General features: G+C 37.0%; 2 protein-coding genes across 8 annotated transcripts; one reads left to right on the forward strand and one right to left on the reverse strand.

Annotated features, from left to right (window-relative positions):
- Positions 1-1,061: 1,061 nt before the first annotated feature.
- LOC110922362 (eukaryotic translation initiation factor 4G) lies at positions 1,062-9,556 on the forward strand. Of its 4 annotated transcripts, none has more exons than XM_022166685.2 (11): positions 1,062-1,300; positions 1,435-1,687; positions 1,790-1,947; positions 2,039-2,185; positions 2,300-2,373; positions 2,454-2,510; positions 3,582-4,373; positions 5,047-5,304; positions 5,389-8,096; positions 8,171-8,365; positions 8,975-9,556. In XM_022166685.2, exons 2-11 carry the CDS (start codon positions 1,524-1,526, stop codon positions 9,303-9,305), a joined length of 4,884 nt encoding a protein of 1,627 aa, XP_022022377.1. In that variant the 5' UTR covers positions 1,062-1,300; positions 1,435-1,523; the 3' UTR covers positions 9,306-9,556. The 4 variants fall into 4 exon arrangements, with proteins under 4 accessions (XP_022022377.1, XP_035842796.1, XP_022022376.1 ...); XM_035986903.1 differs by having other exon boundaries at positions 3,585-4,373; XM_022166684.2 differs by having other exon boundaries at positions 1,063-1,300; positions 1,484-1,687.
- Positions 9,557-19,426: 9,870 nt separating this feature from the next.
- Positions 19,427-25,679, reverse strand: LOC110920805 (50S ribosomal protein L22, chloroplastic). Of its 4 annotated transcripts, none has more exons than XM_022165005.2 (7): positions 25,547-25,679; positions 22,884-23,023; positions 22,721-22,800; positions 22,483-22,638; positions 22,206-22,316; positions 20,076-20,142; positions 19,427-19,927 (listed from the first exon to the last, which is right to left on the reverse strand). In XM_022165005.2, exons 2-7 carry the CDS (start codon positions 23,002-23,004, stop codon positions 19,638-19,640), a joined length of 825 nt encoding a protein of 274 aa, XP_022020697.1. In that variant the 5' UTR covers positions 23,005-23,023; positions 25,547-25,679; the 3' UTR covers positions 19,427-19,637. The 4 variants fall into 4 exon arrangements, with proteins under 4 accessions (XP_022020697.1, XP_022020696.1, XP_022020699.1 ...); XM_022165004.2 differs by having other exon boundaries at positions 22,884-23,060; positions 25,547-25,652; XM_022165007.2 differs by having other exon boundaries at positions 22,884-23,012; positions 25,547-25,627.
- Between the last annotated feature and the right edge of the window lie 49 nt (positions 25,680-25,728).

The raw sequence follows: 25,728 nt of genomic DNA on the forward strand, positions 1-25,728 counted from the left end.
GTAATAAGGGGTGTAAGGTGGGGGATCGGATCAATGGTGATCAATGGAACTGGAGAAGATCATTGTCTGCAGATTCGGAATTAGATCAGCTGCAGGCGTGTATGCAGATGATTGAGGGGCAGGTCCTGGTGGCGTCGAATGATCAGTGGTATTGGGACAGAGGTGCAGTCGAACATTTCTCAGTTTTAGAAGTTAAGAAATGGATTGATAATGGTTACCCTAGTGATAATAATGCGGTGTTTTCTTGGAGTAAATGGGTGCCATTAAATGCAATATATTTATGTGGAGGATGTTGATGGATCGGATCCCGACGAAGCAAGTGTTAGCTAGGTGGAATATAAACGTGGGGGATGGGTTGTGTTTGTTTTGTGAAGATCAAGAGGAGAGTGTTGATCATTTGTTTTCTGCTTGCATCATTGCTAATGGGGTGTGGAGTGGGATTGCAAGGTGGTTGAAACATCAACCGTTCTTTTTCTTCTCTGTGGCCGACATTATTCATGAGTTCACGTCCTCCTCTTGGCCCCCGAGTAAGAGGTTTATTATAAAGGGCATTATGATCATTGCTTGCTGGCGTATATGGAAAGCTCGGAACGAGAAGATTTTCAAGAATGAAAGGCGAAACGTGGCTGAGATTATTGTAGATATTAAAGTTTTAAGTTTTCTTTGGTTTTCTAATCGTTGTAAACATGGTTCCGTGGGTTGGAGGGATTGGCAGTCTTTTAGTTTTGATGTGATGTAATTTGGTTTGGGAGTCTCCGCCTTGGAGATTCCCGTCGTTTTGTTGTGTGTTAATAAAGTTCGCCTTTCAAAAAAAAATTAACTTAGCTTAATAAGTAAACTATTTATTTATTTCCTTAATAATAGCTTAATTAAAAAGAAAACCCCTCCTTAACACAATACAATGTCACTAGTCTCATTAATTAAGTAAACTATTTATTTATCTATTTCCTTAATCATCATCATAAGTTAATTAAAAAGAAAACCAATCAATCAATCAATCCTTAACACATAAGAATATGACTAGTCTCAAAATAGAAATTTACAATGTTACCCCAACCCAACACATCACTAATAGTACGAAGAGTTCTTCTATGCATTACCGACCCATTCGGCCGGATTTTTTCGATCTCCTAAAAAACCTATCTTTTCACAATCTGCACAGGTTCTGTTCTGTTACTTACCACCATCTCTCTCTCTCTCTCTCTCTCTTGATCGCCGGTGTCATGTTTCCCGATTGTTGTTCTTGCAACAATCACTAAACCCTAATTTTCCGTTCATTATTCCATCGTTGTTACTTCTGGTAAGTAATTACACAAAAAAGTTACAACCTTTCATCTTTATATTATGTAAATACACGAAAAGTTACATGCTTTCATGTTTGTTTTATGTAATGGTGTACTGGGTATGAATAAATTGTTGTAATATGTGCTATAGCTGATTTGATTGGGAGATCTGAGTGATATATTTGGTGGGTATTGATTAGGGCAAGAAAAAGATTGTGTTTTTCGTGAGGAATTGGATATATGTCCGTCAATCAATCAAGGGGTGATAAAAACGAGCCCCCACACTACAGAAGATCCGGTCGATCTGGCAACCCTGGCTCGCCTAGGAACTTTTCAGGTGGCGGGAGGGGCGGTGGCGGTACCGCCGGGCCTCAGTCGTCCTCTGCGTTTTATTCGGGTAAAAGGTAAAAGGATTTTAGGGGTTGTGTGAATTAGGGCTTGTTTTGATTTGGTTTAATGATTTTTTTTTTGTATTTATGTTTGATTCGATATAATGTTTTTTATAGCTTCAAGAAAGTGGTTAGTAATGCACAAGGTGCACAAGCTAGGGTAACGGGTCCGGTTTCGAATCCGAATGTGGGTTCGGGTGGCTCTTCGAATTCTTCGACTGGCGGTCGAGGTCCAGGTCCGCAAAATGGCGCCCATTTTCAACCACCAGTAAGAGGTACGCTTACGGTTTGCGGTTCACAACCGCATTTAATTTGTATCACTTTCCGTTTTTGTTGAACTTTATGTCGTTTATTTAATTATTGTAGGAACACCTGATGCGTCATCTGCTGGTGCTACTGTAAAGCCGACTGATGCACCGGTTCAGAAAAGCACACCGGGCTTGCCAAAGGCTCCACAGAGTAACACGGTTTCTCCCGGTTCTGGCACTACGGGTCCTTCTACTCCTGTTAAGGGTACCGAATTTGTTATTTTCAGGATTAAGAAAATAATTTTTAACGTGGGATTAAGCTCACGTTGCTTTAAGTGTACTTAAAAGTCGTCTCTTGATGATTTTTGCTTGTGGTTAGGTCCGGCTGATGCTTCGAAGGCATTTCCTCTTCAATTCGGGTCAATTAGTCCCGGTGTTATTAACGGCATGCAGGTATGTTCTTACTGCTACGTGTAAAGAACACTTCTTTTCTATAGTTTCACAAACTGTTCATAAGCATCATGTTGTTGTAGGTACCTGCACGAACCAGCTCCGCCCCACCAAATTTGGATGAGCAGAAACGGGCCCAGGTATGTTTTTGTTGCTCTTTGCTCGCACATGTTTGTTAAAGAGGTACCCGTCTTTTTATTTTTTTAATAAAAGACACCTATTTGTGTTGTTGGCTATTCTTTACTTTAAAGCATGCTAAAATATCTTTCTTTACAGTTGAGATATGTATGGCGAATGTTGAAATGAAATGTAATTAACTTAATACTTTTTGTGCTTGGAGCTAGATTTGAGAATAATTGCTATATTAAAGAACGTTTATGAAAAAAAAATGATTTTTTAGAACGTATTATTTGCATCGTTGCTTTTAGCTCAAATTGCTGATGCAACAATTGAAAATCGAGTGATTGTAGTTAAACACAATCATTATTAGACCACCCGTAGTGGTGAACAAAAATAATGCCCCCACCATGGGGCATTATCCGACACATGGCATCCTAGTCAGCGTTGGGCATTATAGCAAAAGTGGCGTAGTGGGGCATTATTCCAATAACGCCCCTTCCAATTATTAAAAAAAAAAAAAAGGGAAACAAATGGTGAGGCTGGTCAAACACATGGTCTAAAAGGATTGGCTGTTCACATGCAAGATGAGCGTTTTAAAAACCACGCCAACAACAAATTTGAACAAAAAAAAGGCCCGGAAACGCCGGGCGTAATGGGCTCCGGGGCGTTTTCCGGCGTTTTTTTTGAATTTTTTTTTAAAAAAAACGCCCCACTACGGGCAGACTTATCACTCGTTTTTTAAAGTGGCCTTTTTTATCCATAAATACAGCGGCCTTATTTTTCCATTTTTAGTTTTTTTAATAGATAATTTTTGTTTATTTCCATGTCTCTTATTTTTCCAATTTTAGTGTTTTTAATTAAGAATTAATGCATTAAGTACGGTTAAAAAGTATTACTACTACTATAGTAATCAAAATCTTTAAATACAACTGTTCCAGTTTCAGTTATTTTTTTGGTTTGATCCGTTTGAGATAAAATGCAACCCAAATGGGTCATAACTAAATGGTCAATCTACTAAAAAGAAGCGCAATTGAAACCAGATTTAATCAACTTGTTACTCATTATTACATTTTGTGAATGTTATTATGTAGCAGGCCCGTCTCGATTCGTTAAAGGCTACTTCTTTTCAAAATCCAGCAACGCCAAACCAACATTTACCAAGGAAAGATCCTGGGCCCGTTGATCAGCCCGTTGAGGCCCGCCCCATCTCAAAAGAGAAAAAAGACGTGCTTTCTTCACCTCCGGTACCCGTTGCAGCCCATCCCCAGAAACCAACAGGTCCTCCTATCGCGTCTATCCCTACTGGCGTTTCCATGAAAATGCCATATCACCAATCTCAAATTCACATCCCGTTTGGCGGCCCAAATCCGCCAATGCAATCCCAAAACATCGGTAACACGGTCCCACTCCCGATGCATTTACCGGTCGGTAATCCGCCACCGCAAGTGCCGCCACAGGTGTTTGTCTCGGGTATTCAACATCATCAGGGAATGATTCATCAGAATCAAGGGTTGACTTTCTCGTCTCAGATGGGTCCGCAGATCGGAAACATGGGGGGCATGGGGATGGGGATCGGGCCCCAATATCAACATCAACATCAACAGCCCATGGGTAATTTAAATTATGGCAGTGCTCGAAGGACGGTAAAGATCACGCACCCAGACACTCATGAGGAGCTGCGGCTCGATAAACGGACTGACGGGTCTTCGGGGCAACGGTCGCACATGCATCCGTCTCAGGCATTTCCACCTGCGGCTCATCCCATGAACTATTATCCGAATTCTTATAATCCGAATCCCCTTTTCCCCCAGCCACCTGGTTCTAACCCATTGAATAGTTCACAGACGACTCCTGGTTCTCAGCCACCGAGGTTTTATAATCAGGTTTGCTTCTGTTTTTGTGTATATTTGTATATATCTGCATCTATATCTATATATGATATGTATGCATGGTCCAGTCTCTAGGGCTGCAAACAAACTGAACGAACACGAACATGACCTTCTTCGTGTTTGTTTGTTAAGGAAATATATATGTTCACGAATTGTTCATAAACACTTGCCGAACGAGATTTTTTTTTATGTTTGTCCATTAAGGAAAGGAATGTATTGTGTTTTTGTTTGTTAATTTTAGGTAACGAAGTCGAACGTTGATGAACACAAACGGACACAAACTAATGTTCATGAACACAAATGAAAATAAACGAACACAAACAAGCGATCATGAACAGAATATATAATACACTGATACTTATTAAATTTTTTTGTCGGAATTTTGAAGTATATAAATAAAATATAAAAACTAAAAACACTAACGAACAATCGAACACATTACCGAACGTTCACGAACATAATTTAACGAACGCGACCTCTGTTCATGTTCGTTTATTTAACTAAACAAGACGAAATTTCTTGTTGGTGTTCGTTCATTTATTAAATATACAAACACAAACGAACTTCCCACCGAACGGTTCATGAACTGTTTGTTGAACGTTCGGTTCGTTTGCAGCCCTACCAGTCGCGTTAAGGGGGATGTTTGATATGATCTTGTTATCCACAGGCCTCTAAACAGGTGACAGTAAAACAACCGACGATTAGTTCACATGCAGAAAAGGTTGGTGACTCAGCAGACAAAAGTCAAAGAGCAGGTGGAGAAAGTCACCCACTTAAAAATTCAGAGACAACGGCTACCTCTTTACCACAATCCGAGAATACGGCTAATACTTCAGCTGCTGCTGAGGCTGAAGTTGCCAAAAAAACAACGGTTAATAAGTCTGGCTCTTTTAAAGAGGAACATAATACGCAGCCTGGAGATAAGGTATATATTTATACTTATGGTTTTTGTTTTACTGGTATGTTTGACCATCTTTGACTTAGATTATGCTCTGTTTGTTATTCACAGGCAGGCGGGCAACCATTGTCTGTTACAAGCTCTTCAGCGGCACACCATGGTTCAGACGTTAGTGTAGTTCAAGAGACATCAAAGTTATCGACTTTACCTTCGGAAACCAGCAAGGATGTGTCGGAAACTAGCAACAAAGTTGAGGGGTCGTCCAATGATAGTAATGAACAAGGCGTTAACTCTACTCCTCAAGTTGGTTGGGGAGATAACGCCCCTAACGTTGAAGAAACTGTTATGTCAGAAGAACAAGTCAAAGAATCTGTTGACCAAAACCAAGATATCACTGTCCCTGATGTAACTGTAAATAATATTGACGGATCAATTTCCGCTTCAGATGTTGATGATAAGAAAGATGACCGGTTAAGCAAGTTTGATGTTGACCAAGTCAATACAAGTGAACCTGTTTCGGTTTCCGCTTCAGAGACCTCATCTTTGACTTCAGAAGTAGAGGCTACGGGCTCGATTCATCCTTCATCTTCTAGTAATAAGGTCAAGGGTAATACTGGAGCTAAAGGCAAGAAGAAAATAAAAGAGATCTTGAAAAATGCCGATGCTCGTGGGACCACTTCTGACCTTTATAATGCTTATAAACGCCCCGAAGATAAGAAAGAAACTTCATCTGCTACTGAAGTTGTTGAAAACCCGAACCCGCCTGTTACCGAAAAAGACATTGTTTTGTCACGTGGGCCCGCCAAAGTTGAGCCCGATGATTGGGAGGACGCTGCGGATCTTTCGACTCCCAAAATGGAAACGGGTTTGAAGCAGAAACATCACAGTGAGGTTGACAATGACGGAATGACAAAAAAGTATTCCAGAGACTTCCTACTGAAATTTTCTGATCACTGTACTGATCTTCCAGAAGGTTTCGAGATTACACCCGATATAAATGAAGTGTTTGTAGGAACAGGTGTCAATGCGGCTCGTGAACCATACCCGAGCCCGGGTAGAGGTGGTGGTGATAGGTCGGCGGGTGGGTCACGGCTCGACCGGCGGCCAAGTAATGTCGGTCTTGACGACAAGTGGAATAAAGTGTCAGGAGGACCCATGGGTCCCGGATGGGACCCCATGGGCTACCCCACAAGAGGGAACCATGGTGTGTTGAGGACCCCACGTGGTCAGCCACCTGGCCAGTACCCTGGTGGCATTTTGTCTGGACCAATGCAGTCCCCTAGCCCACAGATGCAACGTAATAATTCGGATTCAGACAGGTGGCAGCGCGCTACTGGTTATCAAAAGGGGTTAATGCCTTCTCCTCACACACCAATGATGCACAAAGCCGATAGGAAGTATGAAGTTGGTAAAGTAACGGATGAGGAACAGGCAAAGCAAAGACGATTGAAAGGAATTTTAAACAAGTTGACTCCACAAAACTTTGAAAAACTGTTTGACCAAGTCAAAGAAGTTAATATCGACAATGCTGATACTCTGTCGGGTGTGATTGGTCAAATATTTGATAAGGCTTTAATGGAACCGACTTTTGTTGAGATGTATGCCAACTTTTGCTCCCGTTTGGCTGTCGAGTTACCTGGTTTTGGTGAAGATAACGAGAAGATTACTTTCAAGAGATTATTATTGAATAAATGTCAAGAGGAATTTGAAAGAGGAGAGAGAGAGGAAGAAGAAGCGAATCGAACAGAAGAAGAAGGTGAAATGAAGCAGAGTGAAGAGGAACGTGAAGAGAAACGGGTCAAGGCCCGAAGACGCATGTTGGGTAATATAAGACTTATCGGTGAATTATACAAGAAAAGAATGTTGACTGAAAGAATAATGCACGAATGCATAAAGAAACTGTTAGGGATTAATCAGAATCAGAACCCTAACCCTGATGAGGAAAACATCGAGGCGTTGTGCAAATTAATGAGTACAATCGGGGAGATGATTGATCATCCAAAAGCTAAAGAGCACATGGATGTATATTTTGACATGATGTATAAGTTGTCGAATAACATGACACTTTCTTCACGAGTAAGGTTCATGTTAAAAGACGCAATTGACCTTAGAAAGAATAAGTGGCAGCAAAGAAGGAAGGTTGAAGGTCCAAAAAAGATTGAAGAGGTGCACCGGGATGCCGCTAATGAACGCCACGCCCAATCCAGCAGACTAGCTCGTGGGCCCAACTCTAACCCGTCAATTCGGAGGGGAGGTCAGCCCATGGACTTTGGCCCAAAAGGGTCAGCAGGTGTTTTACCTTCAAACCCTCAAATGGGTGGTGGTTTTCGTGGATTACCCCAACAACAGATGCGCGGTTTCGGCAATCAAGATTCAAGATTCGACTCTTATGATAATAGGACTTTGTCGGTTCCTTTGAGACCCATGGGTGATGACTCTATAACCCTCGGGCCACAAGGTGGTCTAGCCAGGGGGATGTCGGTTAGGGGTCAACCTTCTATGCAAGGCGTCGCTGGCCCTAATAACGGTTATGGTGGTTCCATGATACCAGATAGAGGGGGTTACAGTCAACGTGAAGATCTAGCTTCAAGATACATGCCCGAACGGTTTTCCCCTCGACCTGGTTTTGAGCCATCCAATATACAGGAACACAACATGAACAATGCGAACCGGCGTGGTTTCGATCGAGTTCGACCATCCACACCACCTGAACGGGCCCGTGTGTCTACTCCCCCACAAAGTGGCTCTTCAGATAAGCCGGTTTTGTCGGAAGATCGTTTACATGATATGTCCATCGAGGCAATCAAAGAGTTTTACAGGTACTATCAACTACCTTCATTGATTAAATTTATGATATTTTGATTTGTTTAATATATATTTAATTTGTTTTCAGCGCAAGAGACGAAAAAGAAGTTGCTTTGTGCATCAAAGATCTTAACGCGCCCGGATTTTATCCGTCAATGATATCGATTTGGGTCACTGATTCTTTCGAGAGGAAAGATATGGATCGGGATTCACTTGCTAAACTTCTCGTAAATCTTACGAAATCTCAAGAAGGCATCCTAACTCAAGACTCCCTTGTTAGAGGGTAAAAAATTTCAAATATAAACTTTTAAAATAAAAAGCTTGGAAAAGCGGGCCGGTCTGGTAACAGGTTAAAACAAGTTTGGGTCGAAGTAACCCAACTTTGTAAATATCACTTTGACCCCCTCAAGTTTCTAAAGTTTCGAGTTTACCCTAAAACTACTTTCTTACGTTTTATTTTTATGTGTCGGTATAAATTCGAGTTCGTCTACGCTTTAACGTAATTTTTGTACGTTTTGAGTTGGACTACGTTTTGACGTAAATTTTGTTTGGAAACAAATCGGGTCAAATATGATTTTGAGTTACTATACGTTTCGACGTAAATTTAGTTCGGAAACGAGCCGAGTCGATTGTAGTCTATACTTTATCACGCCACGTACAACGTCACCACATATGTTTATTTTATGTACATTTTGAGTTGGTCTACGTTTCAACGTAAATTTTGTTTGGAAACAAGTCGGGTCAAATATAATACATTTTCATTCAACGGTATTAATTCGGGATTACTCTACGTTTCAACGTAATTTTAGTTCGGAAACGAGTCGGATTGACTGTAGTTTATAATTTAGTTGGATGACTTTAAACTGGTTTTGTTTTTTGTGACATTATTCAGATTCGAATCTGTTTTATCGACATTGGAGGACGCAGTGAACGATGCGCCAAAAGCAGCAGAGTTTTTGGGTCGTATGTTTGCAAGAATACTTATAGAAAACGTGATCCCTTACAAACAAGTTTGGCGTTTGATATACGAAGGCGGGGAGGAGCAAGGACGGCTTGTGCAAACGGGTCTTGCAGCCGATGTTCTTGGAGTGATTCTAGAGATGATCAAGTCGGAAAAAGGCGATCCATTTTTGAACGATCTACGCGCGTCTTCTAATCTTCGGTTAGAGAATTTCCGACCACCGACTCTGAAAAAAACATCAAGGTTAGATAAGTTTATTTAGATCATAAGAGTGAAGATGCTCGGTTTTGTTATCTTTACAAGGATAGATCTGTTATGGATTTGAATAGCAGTTGGTACATATCTATCTATCTACCTACCTAGGGGGGGTTTTGTACCCTTCATTGTTCTAAATTATCAACTCACAAAAAGATTTAACTGTCATTATCCTTAAAGGTTTCATTGAGCATCCAGATTTTTACTTGCTGATCTCATCATGTTTGTGTGCAATGTATTTGAACACCTTTTTGTCTTGCATTGGTTTTGAATTTTGCATATTGTGAGGCTTTTATATATTCTACTATGTATTAGGTAAATCTTTTGATAGTGGTAAGTTCTTTGATTAAAGTTATGTTCGGGTTGAACTGTTTAACCAACAGGCCGGCTGACCGTTTGTGACTTGTTTAACATGTTTACAAGTTGATTATATTTTTCTACAACCCATCAACCCGTTTGACTTGTGTAGTTAAACGGACCAGTGACTGGGTTAAACGTTTCATCCCGAAATACGCCTTTCCAACACGATTGACACCTTTAGTTTTAACCATTGAACTAGATGGCTTTGACACTACTGTTACATGATTCACCCTATGAACTATAAAAAAGGGAAACCAAACCAAATAAAAGAGTTTTTATATGATTACTTGTTGAAGATACATTGATCATTGATGGTGATTGGTATCTTCATATGAGCATCATCTTTATGATTTGAGGGAAAACTAGGAACAAGACCAGCGCACGTTATCATAAATGTCGATTGGATTAGTCAAAGCTTCATGTAATACGTCACCCGTGTACAAACACGTGTTTAGATGTATCCGATATGACTGGATGTAGCCTATATAAGCTTTACGGTTGGATCAAAACATAAAGAATCGAATTTATGCCGTATAAATAATAAACGAAATCAAACCCCAACAGGTTCGTTTAATGGGTTCGACCTATCCACTTGACCACCCTTACCTTTGCATGAACGACATCAAAATGTACCGTAATTCTTACGTCAAAACGTAGACCAACTGAAAACGTATTATATTTGAGCCAACTTGTTTCCGGAAAATAATCATGTTGATTCGTAACTTTATACCGTTTATGTCAAAACGTGAATTTATACCGACACACATAAAAAAAAAAGCATATGAGGAAATAACAAAATTTTTAAAATCTACGTTAAAACATAGACCAGCTTAAACCGTACATAAAAATAAGTATGAAAACGTATTATATTTGACCGGAATCATTTCCAAAAACTTTAGGTTTCGTACATTAAAATAAGCAAGTGTAGAAATAACGTTTTTTTATTTACATCAACACATAGACCAACTTAAATTGCAAATAAAAATAAGCATGAAAATGTATTGTATTTGATCCGGCGTATTTAAAATTAACCACATGAGGAAATCGTTTCACGACGTAGATTAGCTTAAATCTTACATAAAAAATAGCCTAAAAAGGTATTATATATGACCCGACTAATTTCCGAAAACTTTAGGTTCGTACATAAAAGTAAGCACGTGTGGGAATAGCGTTCTTTGTTTACGTCAACACGTAGATTAGCTTAAATCGTACATGAGAATAAGCATGAAACCTATTATATTTGACCTGAATCATTTTCGAAAACTTTAGGTCGAAACGTGAATTTGTACAGACAAGTACAAAAAAAAACGCGTGAGGAAATTGCTGCTTTTTTAAGTAAAAGAATGAAAATACAAGGGTGAACTTGAAACATTAGAAACTAAAGGCACGTGTTATATTTGGCATACTCATTTTCGAAACGTGAATTTATACCAACACGTATATAAAAGTAATCACGTAAAGATGTTTTTTTCAAGTAAAATAATCAAAATACGAGTGAACTTAAAACGTTAAAAACTAAAAGGGGTGAAAATCACATTTCATAAAAAAAAAAAAAATAGAAATGTTGAAACATGAAAAATTTAGGGTTTTCAATCTAGTTTTACGCTTCATCACTATCCATTACATGTCTCCGACTCCCTCCGTGGCTTTGCTATATATTTTGATAGGGTTTGCTAATGAAAGAACAAAAAGAATAATTGTCTATATTAATAAATTAGTAACTTGGGTGGCAATATGGCCCTTTTCTTAGGGTGTCCAACCAAGATTTTGTCATTAGTCATTACCATATTCATTCTATATTTATGACATCTTTCGAATTTTTGTTTGCCATAAAATCGAGCATTTTATTCTCTTTAATTTGAGTAAAGTCTTTGTTATACTTTAAAAGAAAATTTACGTCTATTTTCTTTTAAAAAAAGCGAAAATGTATGTACGTAATAATGGCAAGGGTTGCGTAATTATCAATATAAGTTGCGTAATTATTTAAAAAAATATTCAGATATTGAACCCGAATAGTTACACGTAACGGGATTCTAACTTATATATCATCAAGGATCAGGGGCGCAGCTTAAGAGGGGCCGGGGGGGGGGGGGGGGGGGGCGACCTCCCAAACTTTTCGCTCAGTTGTGTTATATATATAGTTTTCGTATAGAAATTTTTTGGTAAATATGTTTTTGACCCCTCGGTTCTATATAAATTTTTTGGTATATACGTTTTCGACCCCCCCCCCCCCCTCTCTTCATTGTCAAGCTTCTCCACTGTCAAGGATGTGGATCGAAGAACCAACTCACTCTATAAATAAAACAAGATGAAGTGATGAAATACAAGGAAAATTGGGCATATATCAGTTAGAGGTATAAAACTAATTAAAGTACTATCACTCTAAATAAATTGAAAAGATCAGTGTTTTTTTAAAAAGTAAACTGCAATTTTACCGTCTGGGGTTTTACCCCGCTGACACTCTTACCCCCTAAAACCAAAATCTTGCTGCCCTACCCCGGGATGAATCCGAATTGCCTTAATCTTACCCCCTGGCATCTAACTCTGTTAATTGTCAACGTTCCTTTGAAACAGTCAAAGGGTATGTTGGTCATTTCCACTTCCATTTACTTAGCACTATCATTCCCAAACCCGGATACATTTTAGTTAGAATATAAAGCTAGTCAAAGTATTCTCACTCTAAATAAAATGATAAAGTTAAGTGAACTCTAGTAAAATTTATGTACGAATATGTAAAATGACATCTATCAAGTATTAAAAGTTGTTTGTTGTAATTTGTTTTGTTCATGTATTAAAAGTTGTCACTTTTATACAGACTAAGAGAACCAAGAAGGCCGGTATCGTCGGGAAATATGGTATTAATATCTTTATGAGATTATACTAGGTATGGTTGTTTTACAGGTTAGCAACCTGATTAAACTCAAAATTTTACGTAGAAATTTTTATTGACATAAATACTTTACTTAGAAGTTTGTTCAGGTCGGTTTATAAAAAACATGTCGCAATCTAGCAATGTAAACATGAGTAGACCTAAATCTCACAAACTTTGTGTTAGGTTTGTGTTTTGTTAGAAATTCACACTTTAGTTGATCGAAGAGTTGTTATGGCAACTGAACTAAAATTGAATAAAACATTGTTAATCACAACTTGATGTTGGTTATAGTGGTGGTCGTTACACGATCATGGTTGCAATTAGTGTTGCTAAACGATATGAAGGTTACGTTGACAAAAAAATTTAAGTTTAGAATCCTGTAAAAAGGACATATATTGTTAAATATTTTCTTATAAAATGATAGGAAGTTTACTCTGACAAAAAAGATTTATGTAGTCGCATATTTTCTTGTAACTTTACGTTTTGTATTAGACTATTATAAATATATACAATTTGTTATTCCTGGTTGTAACACGTTTGATTTTTTACCATAAGTGACATTAGAAAAATAATGTATTCACACGTTTGGTCCTTGACAATAAATGACATCAAGAATTATGTATTTTATTTAAATGGATGTATATCACCAAATAATATAAAAAAGCTCTTAAAACCCACCCAAAAACGGATATAGATCAAAATGTGTGTTTTTATAACAAGTTTTACAATCAAGTGATTGTATGATATTTTTGCCAGAATTGTATGATCATGCTTGGAAATAGAGTTGCTAGTTCATGGTGTAGCAAACATGTTAGTTAACGTTGAATTATATACTATAACTAGTATTAAGCTCCCCGAGCGTTGCGGTGGAGGCGTAAACCATGCCAAATAGGACCAATGCTAACGACCATCAATATCGGAAAAAACTCGTAAAAACAAAATAAATAAAAAGGTAAAAATAACATCGAACGAAAAGCAGACGTAAAATCGTTGAACCATGCACGTCTGTTGTGGCATGTTAATACGAAGAAATTAGACTGGGACGTAAAACATAGAAAAAAAGGCCCCACACATTGCAATGAACCTGTCAAGCAGGGAAAAATAGACGCGTTGTGACGGGTCTGTCAAACGGGAAGAAATAGACGAAAAAACGTTGAACCTCATACGCACGTTACGGCGTGTTAACTCGTAAAATTTAGTATGAAACGTAAAATTAAAAATTTGCAAAAGATGAAAAGTATTGGGAATTAAAGTGAAATAAAAAGGTGTTGGGGCTAAATTGCAAAAGATGAAAAATTTTGGGTTAAAAGTAAAAAAATTAAAGGGTTAAAATGTAAAGGATGAAAGTATTTGGGTTAGAAATGAAAAATCAACCTCTTTCTGAATAACTCTCCATGCTTGGAGTACAACTCCATGAAACACCCGCTTATTTATAGTTTGGAAATAGTTTAGATATACTTGAGTAGCTAAGTCCCCAGGTGAAAAATCGAAATGGGATGCAACTTCCCACATGAAATGTTGGAATGTTAAATACCCAAGTGGTTTTTGGATGGGAATCATAGTCTCAAGTGATTGTAATGTAGAAATCAACATATGTTTGAAACTTTGTATTTGTGTGCAACAATAGTATTGTTGGTGATTATTAACAAATAAAGACTCTCACATGACATTTTCAAAGTACAAACTCTCACACATGAACCAAAGTGAATTTTTGATTAATGTCCTATTTTAATGAGAACTTGAAGAGTTGATCCACCTACTCTTCTTGCTTTTGCTCCTATACCCAAAGTTAGTCCATGTTGTAAAATGGGATTTAAAACTGTAACATATTTATGTATTATTAGATGTGATGTTATGTTATGGATGATGTTATCTGTAGAAATATATGAATAAACACTAATACAAACAAAACAGAAGAAATAGCGACAAAACAGGTGACAAAATCTTATTAAACCAACCCTAAAATGATTTGCCCCCCAAATACCCAAAGATCTTACAATAACAGTAAGATCTGATCTTACAAAAGTAAGATCTAAAGTACAAACAATACAGAAACAGAATAGAAGATCATCTACAGATGATGATCAACAACAGACACACACTACCAGAACAATCTCTCAGATACAGATGAGAGATTGTTCGTACACAAGATGATGAAACCCTAGCAGAGCGAACAAGATGATAACGAGTACAATAATGACACAAGTGATCAACAAGATCACTTAAATACAATGAAACTAAGGATATTTCACTTTGGTCCTTGTAAGTTGTACAGCTATCCAACAACAGTCCTTGAAGTTACATCAAGCCCCTTAGATATTTTGAGAACCTGTAACAATAATAACAACTCAACAACCACCAGATCAACAACCATTAGTAACGAGCAGGCCCAACATCTAAATGTCAGCCCAAATCAACAATAGCCCAATAGCTAAAATATAAATAGATATAAGCCCAATGAATGAAAGATAACAACAATGAAAGATAACAACACTTATAATTTCAACACCCCCCCCCCCTTCATTCATTTGGCTTGAACAGATCAACAAGAGTAAGTTTTTTACAAAATTCCTCATGTTGAATTATTCCAAGACCTTTGGTAAAAAGATCAGCAAGTTGACTTTCAGAGTCAACCTTGACAGTACTAATAACACCATTTGCCACTTTTTCTCTTAAAAAATGTAGATCAAGCTCAAAATGCTTGGTCCTTTCATGAAACACAGGATTAGCTGCTATTGAAATAGCAGCTTGACTATCACAGTTCAAAGGCATTGGCAAACTACATTGAACATTTAATTCAAACAACAAATTTCTCAGCCAAATCAGCTCACAAGTAGCTGAACACATTGCACGATATTCAGCTTCTGCAGTAGATCTAGAGACAGTACCTTGTTTCTTGCTTTTCCAAGAAACAAGGCAACTCCCTAAAAAAATACAAAAGCCTGTAACAGACTTCCTAGTAGACAGGCATTTACCCCAGTCAGAATCAGCATATCCCAGCAAGTTAAGATTATCACTCTTCTTAAAACTTAGTCCTTTCCCTGGACTTTGTTTCAAGTACCTTAACAGTCTCAAAGCCAACTGTAAATGCACTTCATTTGGTTTGTGCATAAATTGACTCAAAAACTGAACTGTGTAGCTTATATCTGGTCTTGTTAAAGACAAGTATATAAGCTTCCCAATCAGCTTTTGAAAACCAGAAATATTTTTAAGTAATTTCTGATCTTTGTCAAGTTTTGAAGACACTAAATAACTTTGTTCTATTGGTGTATTAACAGGTTTACACCCCAAATAACCAAATTCACTCAAAAGTTCCAAACAATACTTTCTTTGGCTAAGACAAATAGCATTTTTATCATAAAGCACTTCAATGCCAAGAAAATACTTTAGCACACCTAAATCTTTAATCTTAAATGTTTCATTTAAAATGTGCTTAACTTGACTAATTTTATCAGTAGAATTACCAGTTATTACAATATCATCCACATACACCAACAAATAAACAGTAATTCCATCTTTTAAGTAAAGAAACAAAGAATGGTCACATTTACTTTGTACAAAACCAAGATCTAATAACACAGTAGTTAACCTCTCATTCCACTTTCTTGGAGCTTGTTTTAGTCCATATAAGGACTTAACAAGCTTGCAAACTTTAGTTTCATTTTTTGAATAATAACCAGGAGGTAATTTCATATACACATCTTCAGAAATGGTACCATGTAAGAATGCATTATCAACATCAAGTTGAAACAATGGCCAATCAAAATAAACAGCAACAGCTATAATAGACCTAACAGTAACCATTTTAACAACAGGTGAGAAGGTCTCTCCAAAGTCAAGACCTTCTCTTTGGTTGAATCCTTTAGCAACAAGTCTAGCTTTGAATCTTTCAACTTCACCATTTGACTTATATTTGACTCTAAAGACCCATTTACAGCCAATGGCCTTTCTGTTTTGAGGAAGATCTGTCAGAACCCAGGTATTGTTTCTGAACAAAGCTTCCATTTCTTTGTTCATAGCCTCAACCCATCTAGGATCAGAGGCAGCTTCCTCATAACAAGAAGGTTCTATAACTTTATTCAAAGAAGCAACAAAGGACATGTTTTCAGAAGACAAACAAGAATAGTTAACAACTTTATCCAAACTATATTTAGATTTACTATTCAACACAAACTGTTCAAATTTTTTTGGAACAACAACTTTCCTACTAGATCTTCTAAGAGAAGAACCTATTCCCTCAGATGGATTAATCTCATCAGTTGAGATACTAATGTCCTCTGCCCTACCATATCCTTCACTACTACTACTACTCTCATTTTCAGTTAATGATTGTTGCATATCAACATTAACTGGAGAGGCAGATGTAGAGGGGATAGGTTGCTGATCATCATCAGTAACCTCATGAGATTCAAGTCTCCCCTCTTCATCATTGGGAATTATAGGACTATTGATTAACACTTCAACACTATCAAAAAAATTTAAATGATTTAGACTATCAGTTGACAAGCTGTTTTGTTTAAAAGATTTAAAAGGGAAAACATCTTCATAAAATTTAACATCTCTAGAATAAAACTCTTTTTTATTGTCTAGACTCCAAAGTTTATAACCCTTTTTTACATTAGAATAGCCAATTAGCACACATTTCTCAGCATTAAAGGACAGTTTATCTAAATCATTTAAAACAGTGCTAAAGCATAAGCAACCAAAAGTCCTAAGATGCAAATAAGAGGGTTTAAATCCAAACATTAACTCATATGGACTTTTTCCTAGAAGCACAGAAGATGGTAACCTGTTAATGATATAAACAGCAGTCAAAATACATTCAGACCAAAAGTTAAGTGGCACACTACTTTGGAACATCAATGATCTTGCCAAGTTTAAAAGATGTCTATGTTTTCTCTCCACAACACCATTTTGTTGTGGAGTGTAAGAACAAGATGTCTGATGCAAGATTCCTTTTTGTTTACAAAAATTTTCCATTTTATTGTTCACAAATTCAGTTCCATTATCGCTTCTAAAAACTTTAATTCTTTTCTTAAATTGAGTTAACACTAACTCATAAAAACTTTCAATATTATCAAACACTTCCAATTTACTTTTAAGTAAGTAACACCAAACAGCACGGGTATAGTCATCAACAACTGTTAAGAAATATTTAAAACCATCTTTACTAGCCACTTTATAAGGTCCCCAAACATCTAGATGAACTATATCACCTAACTGTTTGGTTTTATGTTCACTTAAAGGAAAAGGTACCCTAACTTGTTTAGCTCTATGACATACTTCACATAAACTCAAAACACAATAAGTTTACATCAGTTGGGCTTGTAGTGTAGTTTCTTAAGTTATGGTTTGATTCTTGATACTACGTACACACCCTTTGTATTTACTCTTTTGAGTTTGGTAAATTATTTATTAGGACCTAGGTTATGCTATTTTTGAATATATCAAGGAAAGTCAACAACTTTGGTGTTATATATAGTTTAGTGTTTTCAACTTGCAAAGAAGTCCAACTTTCACATATACAAAAATGGTTTTGAGTTTTTTGGTGTTACAAGTTATATCCGATGGCGAATTGTTTGCACCTCATTCTAGTTGGTGTTAACTGTGGGATTGTATATGCAATAAGGCTAGTGCTAGTGGCAAAGCACATGTATATGATTATGCGACGTAAACTAGTATAACTAACTTGTATGTGTGGTATTCAATTAATAGCCTGGTAGATTGTGAATTGTGTGTATACTTGCAATTTGATTGAAACTTGAAACTTGAGAATTGAGATATGTGGTTGTTGTTACAAGTGTACATGTGTAATGAATAAACAACCACAATGGTTAGTAGTGCTGTCAATACACAATACTAGTGTGGACTTTTAACAATCATCATCATAGTGAAGATCATTATATGATAAGAGTGGATAATCAATGCAAACATATGTAGTGATAATTTCTTACTAGCTTGCAGATGTGTTATTTTATTTGAGTATTAGTAGATTGTTTGTCTTGCAACCTCAATAAGAACTTTTGCGTGTTTCATGAGTGTTTATTTGTAGGTTTTGTTGTTTTTCCCTTGCGTTATAGTGGGTCAGTTTCTCAAGTTGGGTTCGAGATCGTATTGTTATTTTTGTATGCCTTCTTACTAGTCGAATTTTCGTTTGACAATAAAGTTTTGGCCGTTCTAGAAAAAACCATTAGGCTATCCGATAAAAGCTTGTCTAATATGAGCACTATTATATATATATTGTTACGGGTGATGATGAATAGTAACTTTATTTTATAATAATATATAGTTTTTTAATATTTAATATATTATAATAGTTTATTATTATATTCACTTTTAATAACATATTTTTCTTTTTTTAACATATATTCCCTTTACCTTTTTTTAATAATTATTTTTTTCCTTTTGTTGAACATATATTAATTTATCGATTAATTTGATACTTCTTTAATAATTTATGTTTATAACTTTTTTTCTAAAAACTTAAGTACGTAGTTGTGTTTGATTTCTTTCCCTGACATTCCGTTATAAGTTTTAATAAAAACGAAGTTGTACTCAAAATAAAGTATTTATTTGGTATCATAAAACGGTACGTTCTAATGGTTTGACTTTCTAAACAACATGTTTTATTTTCAATCACGTTTGTTTTAAATTATCATTTGCTCGCTTTCGCCGCGAGGCGCGATATAAAAAAAAAACTAGTTAAGTAAAATTATCAAAACATTGTTATTTTTCTATATAAAAGTTATCTTTGTAAACCTACGATAGACCAAAATAGATTCTTAACATGTGGAAACTAATATTTGAATTTGAAATTATCCCATACATCATCTAAAAAAATACTACTCACACATAAGGCAAAGTACACAAATAGAATTTTGATTAAACTAATCTCATGATTTCTCATTATTCAAATTCAACCATTAAACTTCACCCATCATTCAAATCTAACACCATAAGTTCAAAATTCCTCACTTTAACCACCAACAAAATCACAAGATTCAAAGCATGAAAACATAAACTAATGTCTTAAATTCAAAACATGAAAACATAAACTAATGTCTTAAACATGTAACATGTTATTCTTCATGAGATCAATGATGAATCTCATACAGCCATAGCACCTGCTTCATCATCTCCATGATTCCTGGCTTTACCTTTGCGGTTCCAAATCGGGGTCGTCTCAATAAGCTTATGAGGAACAAGCCGCCTTTCTCGCTTAGTCAGTTTTATAAAATTGTTGACTTTCAGTCTAGCAATTTCTGCTTCCTCTTCTGGCGTTATTTCTCGTAGTACAACTGTCAGTCTACATTCAGGCCTCACTCTTACTCCACTTCTTCCTTTCGCATGATACGATACACGTTTCTTGAACAATCCCTTGCCAACGAATGCTTCGGCTGTGTAATAAATTAACTTAAATCAAATTGTTATAATAGTGATGATTTACGTACGAATTACGAGTGTAGAAACTAAATTGTGAAGAAAATGAGATTTATGTGTGTAATTATGTTCAAGGTGGCCGTGATGTGGTTTAATGTGGATTACCAACAATAAGCCGATCTGCATCAAATCCATGATTGTGTGTGGCATTTGCACGGGCTGAATGAATAACCTGCATAAAGGGCCACCATTTGATAATTAAACATTAATCATCAAGACCATAGTAACAAAAAAAAAAAAAAAAAAAAAAAAAAAAAACAATAAGAAACCGGATGTCATTTAGGCCATGGGGTATGGGGCTTGGGTTGGGGCGTGGGTTGGCTGAAAACGCCCAAGCCACCACCCCGGGGGCTTGGGTTGGGCGTGGGTTTTGGGCGTGGCCCCCATTGGCGTGGGTTTGAAGTCGGGCGTGGGGCGGGCTAGTAAGTGACATGGCAGGCTCTCAATGGCCAAACCAAACTCATGCCCCCCAACCCAAGCCCCACTATACCCCATGGGCGTGGGTTTGAGTGGTGGGGGGGCTCCCATTCCACGTGTCAACCAATGCCCCAACCCAAGCCCCACCATACCCCATGGTCTTAGAGAATGAGATGATCTCCGACCTCTGTTAGAGGTGACACTTCCGGTTGTATTTTTCATGTAAAGGTCAAACAGGTCACATGCAGATAAAAGCTAAAAACGGATCACGGGTCAACTAGAATGTATTTTAATGATTACGAGAATTTAGAACCCGCGCGTTGCCGCGAGACCGTTAAACCGAACAAACAATAGACGTGAAAGACTAAAAGCGTTGTAATAAAACACACGTTGTGGCGTGTTAACTTGCAAAATGTAGACCGATTAAATTAAACCGAAAATATAGATGTAAAATCAATACATGTATAAATGATATGACTAATAGTAAATATGATATTTCTTTTATTTCATCAACTTTACTCGGTCATCTCGGAGAATATACTGTCTTTTACTATGTTGAAGCATGCTCAATCTCGAAAGTAACTGTGTTTATGTTTATAAAACTCGTAAAATACATACCTACTACTTTTTGGTGTATAGCAACTATAACTTTTTTAGTAGTTAAATGAAACATTACAATTTTTTAGTTGACTGAAACATTACAATTTTTTTACTACCATCAAATACCTCTTCCTTTTTCAATAAACGCACCTTTACAAGGCTTATAATTGACTTGCAGATGAAATTCATTGGAAATACAATTTACATTCCTCCCAAACGCAACCCCAAAATCTTTTTTTCAAAGGGAATAACAACCCTAAATTTATAACCATCGTTACTATACTATACAAGAGCAAAAAAAAAAAAAAAAAAAAAATCCACAAACTTTAATCCCCACCCCACTTCACTATCAGATACAATCAATCGCCACACAACACCACCGGACAACCACGTCTACCAACGACGTCACTTCGGGACACCACACAACTGCCGCCAGCCCGCCACCACCTAACACCATTCGTCAGATCTTTGGTAACAACCGATTAGCCGTTTCCCCAACCATCACCATCACCAATATCTAAACTCGTCACCACAGATCTGATCAGGGTATACCGTCGTTCTTCACCAAAGCGGTCGATCTGTTGCTTACATCTAAACAACTGTGGGAAAAAGCGGCTGTTGGTTTTCAGATAGATCTTCGATGGTTCGAAACCGTCTGTTCCAAATCATGGTTGTTGATTTTAAGCACAAACCTTTATTTATTTCTGATTTCTCTTAAACATGGTCTAGATCATGTGCCTCTCCGAAATCCGGCTATCCATCTTCACGAACGTAGAGCTCGACTATGCCACGTCGCCGCCGCCACTGCCGCGGTGGTCCCGTGGAATGGGGAAACACCTAGGGGCACAGGTGGTGCACGCCAATTTGGTGAAAACCCAATGAGGTGGTGCCCTGTGGTGGGTCGATAGTGTTGGGGGAGATAAGCCAGTGGTGCATAAGAAAGATAGTGAGAGAAAGAGGAGCGTGAGAGAGAAAGACAGAGAGATAAAAGAGAGAAGGAGACAGCGTGTGACCAATGAAAAGAAATGAAATTGAACAGTGAATGTGTGTGGAGACAGAAATTTGATAAATTATAGAGGGTAAATATTCTCCTAAATCGTTCTGCCACCTCTGATTTCATTTATGGTCCTAAATCCCGCTTATCATTTTTTTACAGAAATCGAAAACACTAGAATTTATCTGTGGTTAAATGTCATCGACACAGCAAGGGGTTATCACCTGGTAGACGGTTTTTGATGCACGTTTTACTGTCAACTGCAACTGCAATAATGCATCCTCAACACGCATGCCACGGACTAACGTAGCAACCAAGTTCACCTTCTTCGGACTCTGAAGTGTATAAAGTAACACAAAACAAAAAACATTATAAGAAACTAGTTGCACGTTAATCAAAATTTGCCATCAAATTATCAAGTGATAAACGCACATCAATCAGTCCTACTATGTACTCAAGCTGAACATAGTATCATTTACTGATCGATGATAGAAAGATAACCTGTTTTATGCTTTTGAGAATTGCTTGGACTTTTGAAGGTTTAACGACAGCTTTCTCAGCTTCAGCTTGCCCACTGCCTATAGCCAATGTTGGTGTCAACGGAGACGGACCCGGGGTTGCATCAGATGAAAGTAATCTTCTTGTACTAATAAACCCCTGCCACAATAGACGAAAACAACATTAATCAAAAATAACAAACTAGACAATGTAAATCAGATCCAAAGCATTACGGCGTTACCAATTGTTGGAAACAGTGATATAAAGGTCTTGAGACATTTGTAGACGGAATCCAAAGGCCGTGTAAATGAGTTGGCAAGCCTGCCGAAAAAATGTTTTTTTGTTAATTATACTCGGCTAAAACATAGTGCAGCATAGAAAAACATTTTTTCAAATGTTCCAACCTTGGACAGGAGAGAACTTCAACGGAGAAGTGGAAAAATTGGCATGAGGGGAACAGCTGTTTTCCAGTCTTTTGCCAGCCTGTCGAAGTATAGACGATACATGACGATGCCAGCCCACCATGACTTATGCTAAAAACAGTCTTCCACAAGAGTTCAAGAAAGTTGACTTTAGATGAGCTACACCAGTTGAGGATTTGCACTTATTTTGATCAACTTAGGTTTAGCAGAATAAATTAATAGTAAAGCAAGCCAAAGAATTGCATATTCACAAGAACACAGCACATAACTTAAATCCTAAACAGATACTTTGAAGTACAAATAACATGCATATGCATGGGTGTATATGCTCGTTGATGAAGAAGATTGTTTTTCTCACCTTCTTTCCTTATCCTAAAGTAAATAAAGAAAATAGGAACTAACATGAATAAGTAAATCAAAACTATCTGTCTTAGGAGATCCACTTCATTTCTTTCCTCTACCACTTCTCCGGTAATCTTAATTTCCGGTGATGATACATTCACCACCACATACGACAAGCTAGTTTTTCCTCCCACTATAGAACAATCACATTATCTATCCTAGGCATTCGTCATGTTGTTTCTTAAAGTCTATCAACTGATAACATACTTCAGGTCATAAACTTATTGCATAAATGTTCAACTACATCAATATCTTTTTAGCACACTTTCAATTAAGATCTTTAAACAAAGAAGAGACCATGGTATAGCATGGTCACACTGCATGTACACACCATCTAAGTTGGGCGGCAAAGTGGACAAGTTGGGTGGGTTTGGGTAATGGACTAATGGGTCAGGATGGGTTCGGGTTAGAATGGGTTTGGGTCAGGATGGGTATACCAAAGAAAAGGATAGGATAAGTTTGGGTCAAGATGGGCTTTGGTTAGGATGAGATGAAAAAAAATTAAAAACAAAAAAATATAGATATAAATATAAAAAAATTTAAAATTATAAAATAATAAAAAAATTTAAACAAATTTAAAAAAATCTAAAACAACATTGCATAAAGACTCTCACTCCAAACAGATTAACATCAATACCATAAGCCCAACAAAATGTTTAATAATCAGTATCTTACTCCAAAATGATCAAATGTACGAGAACAAACATAACAGTAGCAAATAAACTGAAAACAGCTACCAATAGAGGTAACAGAACCAAGGATAACAAACTAAAAGCATCCATAACAACCGTTTATTACTTATGGCCTTGGCAACAGTGGCAGCGGCTTGACCCCTGAGCCGAGCTTAATCGAGTCCGTTAGCAAATAATAAACATGACGAGCTCGGGGCGAGCTCAAGCTTGAAAAATTACACACAAGCCGAGCTCGAGCTTTAGAAACAAAGCTTGAATCGAGCCGAGCTCGAGCTATAGCTTTCACAAGCAAGAACAAAAAACTAGAACAAATAAAGAAGCTAAATCGAAACACCAACAAATTCTCCACTCAATTCAATCACAAATAGTAAAATCACAACAAATTTTGTAAAATTAAACAAGAATACCTTGTGTCGTCTACCAAATCGCACAAATAAACCCTAGAAAACAAACAAGATGAGTGCTGTAAGTCTGATCAACAAGATTTATATGGGCTGATCGATGGGAATTATAGTTTATTTTGAGACAAAGGTTGAGATTCTGAGATCAGAGGTGTGCTAGGGTTAAGAACCATTCTTTTTCTCAATTACCCATCCTGACCCCCATGAGAATTATAGTTGACCCAAAATAGCCCATGAATTTGTATTTAAAGTCCAAAACAACCCAAACTTAAGTAGTTGGGTTATGATTGCCAGGTCTGATCTAAGATAAGTGTTAAAGAGTACAAAATCAGAGAAAGAAAAAAAATTACAAAACCTTGTCATACAATCACAGTAGACAGACACTATAACTTCATTAAAAATCAAAACTTCGACACAGTTTCATCTGGTTTTGAGCGGCCAGCTTGAGGTGTTACGTGTCCACTTGGTCGTTATAGTTATAACTAAGTACATGCATCCCAAGTGAAACAAATATATAGAGCTAATTTATACAGACATTTCGAATTATGAACATAAAAACTATCTCCTTCTTCTCAAATTCTACTGTTTCATTAAAATCTGAATATCCAATCTACATTAGACACTATTACTTGGTCCTTAGCTTCTCTTGGCTTTATCTAACTTGACCATAACCAGGTTACACGAAAAAAACAAATTAACCAATGAATTCTTGCAATCTTATAACATGACCTTTTAAAAAATTATACTTAATTACAGTGTAAATAAAATAAATCCAAAGCTAGAGAAACAACTTTACTCATTAACAAAAGTCTACCCGTACTAGTTCGAAACATTTAGCGATTTAGACACATTCATAAACCACGATACCAGTGTAACACAATGGTAAATCTCAAAAATCTCCTTCAGGCATTTCATCGAACACCTCATGTGCACTTTCCTCATCACAAGATTTACCAAAACCCCCCAACCCACATCGCATTCCCATCAATCTAACTACATTTTAAGCTTTCTAAACACATACAAATAGCCTAATTCAAGCCTGTTTTAGTGATCACACCACACAATGTCTCAAAACACATATCTAACAATCTTTCACTCAGAAAACAGAATATAACAAAAGCCAACAATAATAAACAGATCGGAGACCTACCTGCAGAAAAATATACAGTCGCCGGAGATGAATATCGGCCGGAGAGTAGTGACGTTAGTGGCGGCTTTATTTCTCAGAGAAAACCCAAGGTTAAACACGAAACAATGAACACGAAGCCCCTTATCTTTCATTTTGTTACACATACATCCTTAAACTTGAAAAGTTGTCATACAAAACCCAAG

The sequence above is a fragment of the Helianthus annuus genome, chromosome 17 (assembly GCF_002127325.2).
Source record: "Helianthus annuus cultivar XRQ/B chromosome 17, HanXRQr2.0-SUNRISE, whole genome shotgun sequence".
In the NCBI taxonomy this organism is placed as follows: domain Eukaryota; kingdom Viridiplantae; phylum Streptophyta; class Magnoliopsida; order Asterales; family Asteraceae; genus Helianthus; species Helianthus annuus.

Bases quoted from the DNA above. Each gene is read 5' to 3' on its own strand.
- LOC110922362 (XM_022166685.2), top strand. From the start codon at position 1,524: ATGTCCGTCAATCAATCAAGGGGTGATAAAAACGAGCCCCCACACTAC. The intron at 1,688-1,789 runs GTAAAAGGATTT...TGTTTTTTATAG, and splicing joins GCGTTTTATTCGGGTAAAAG to CTTCAAGAAAGTGGTTAGTA. The intron at 8,097-8,170 runs GTACTATCAACT...ATTTGTTTTCAG, and splicing joins GCAATCAAAGAGTTTTACAG to CGCAAGAGACGAAAAAGAAG.
- LOC110920805 (XM_022165005.2), bottom strand. From the start codon at position 23,004: ATGGTGGGCTGGCATCGTCATGTATCGTCTATACTTCGACAGGCTGGC. The intron at 22,317-22,482 runs GTTATCTTTCTA...TATACACTTCAG, and splicing joins TTCTCAAAAGCATAAAACAG to AGTCCGAAGAAGGTGAACTT. The intron at 20,143-22,205 runs GTGATAACCCCT...CCCTTTATGCAG, and splicing joins CATCAAAAACCGTCTACCAG to GTTATTCATTCAGCCCGTGC.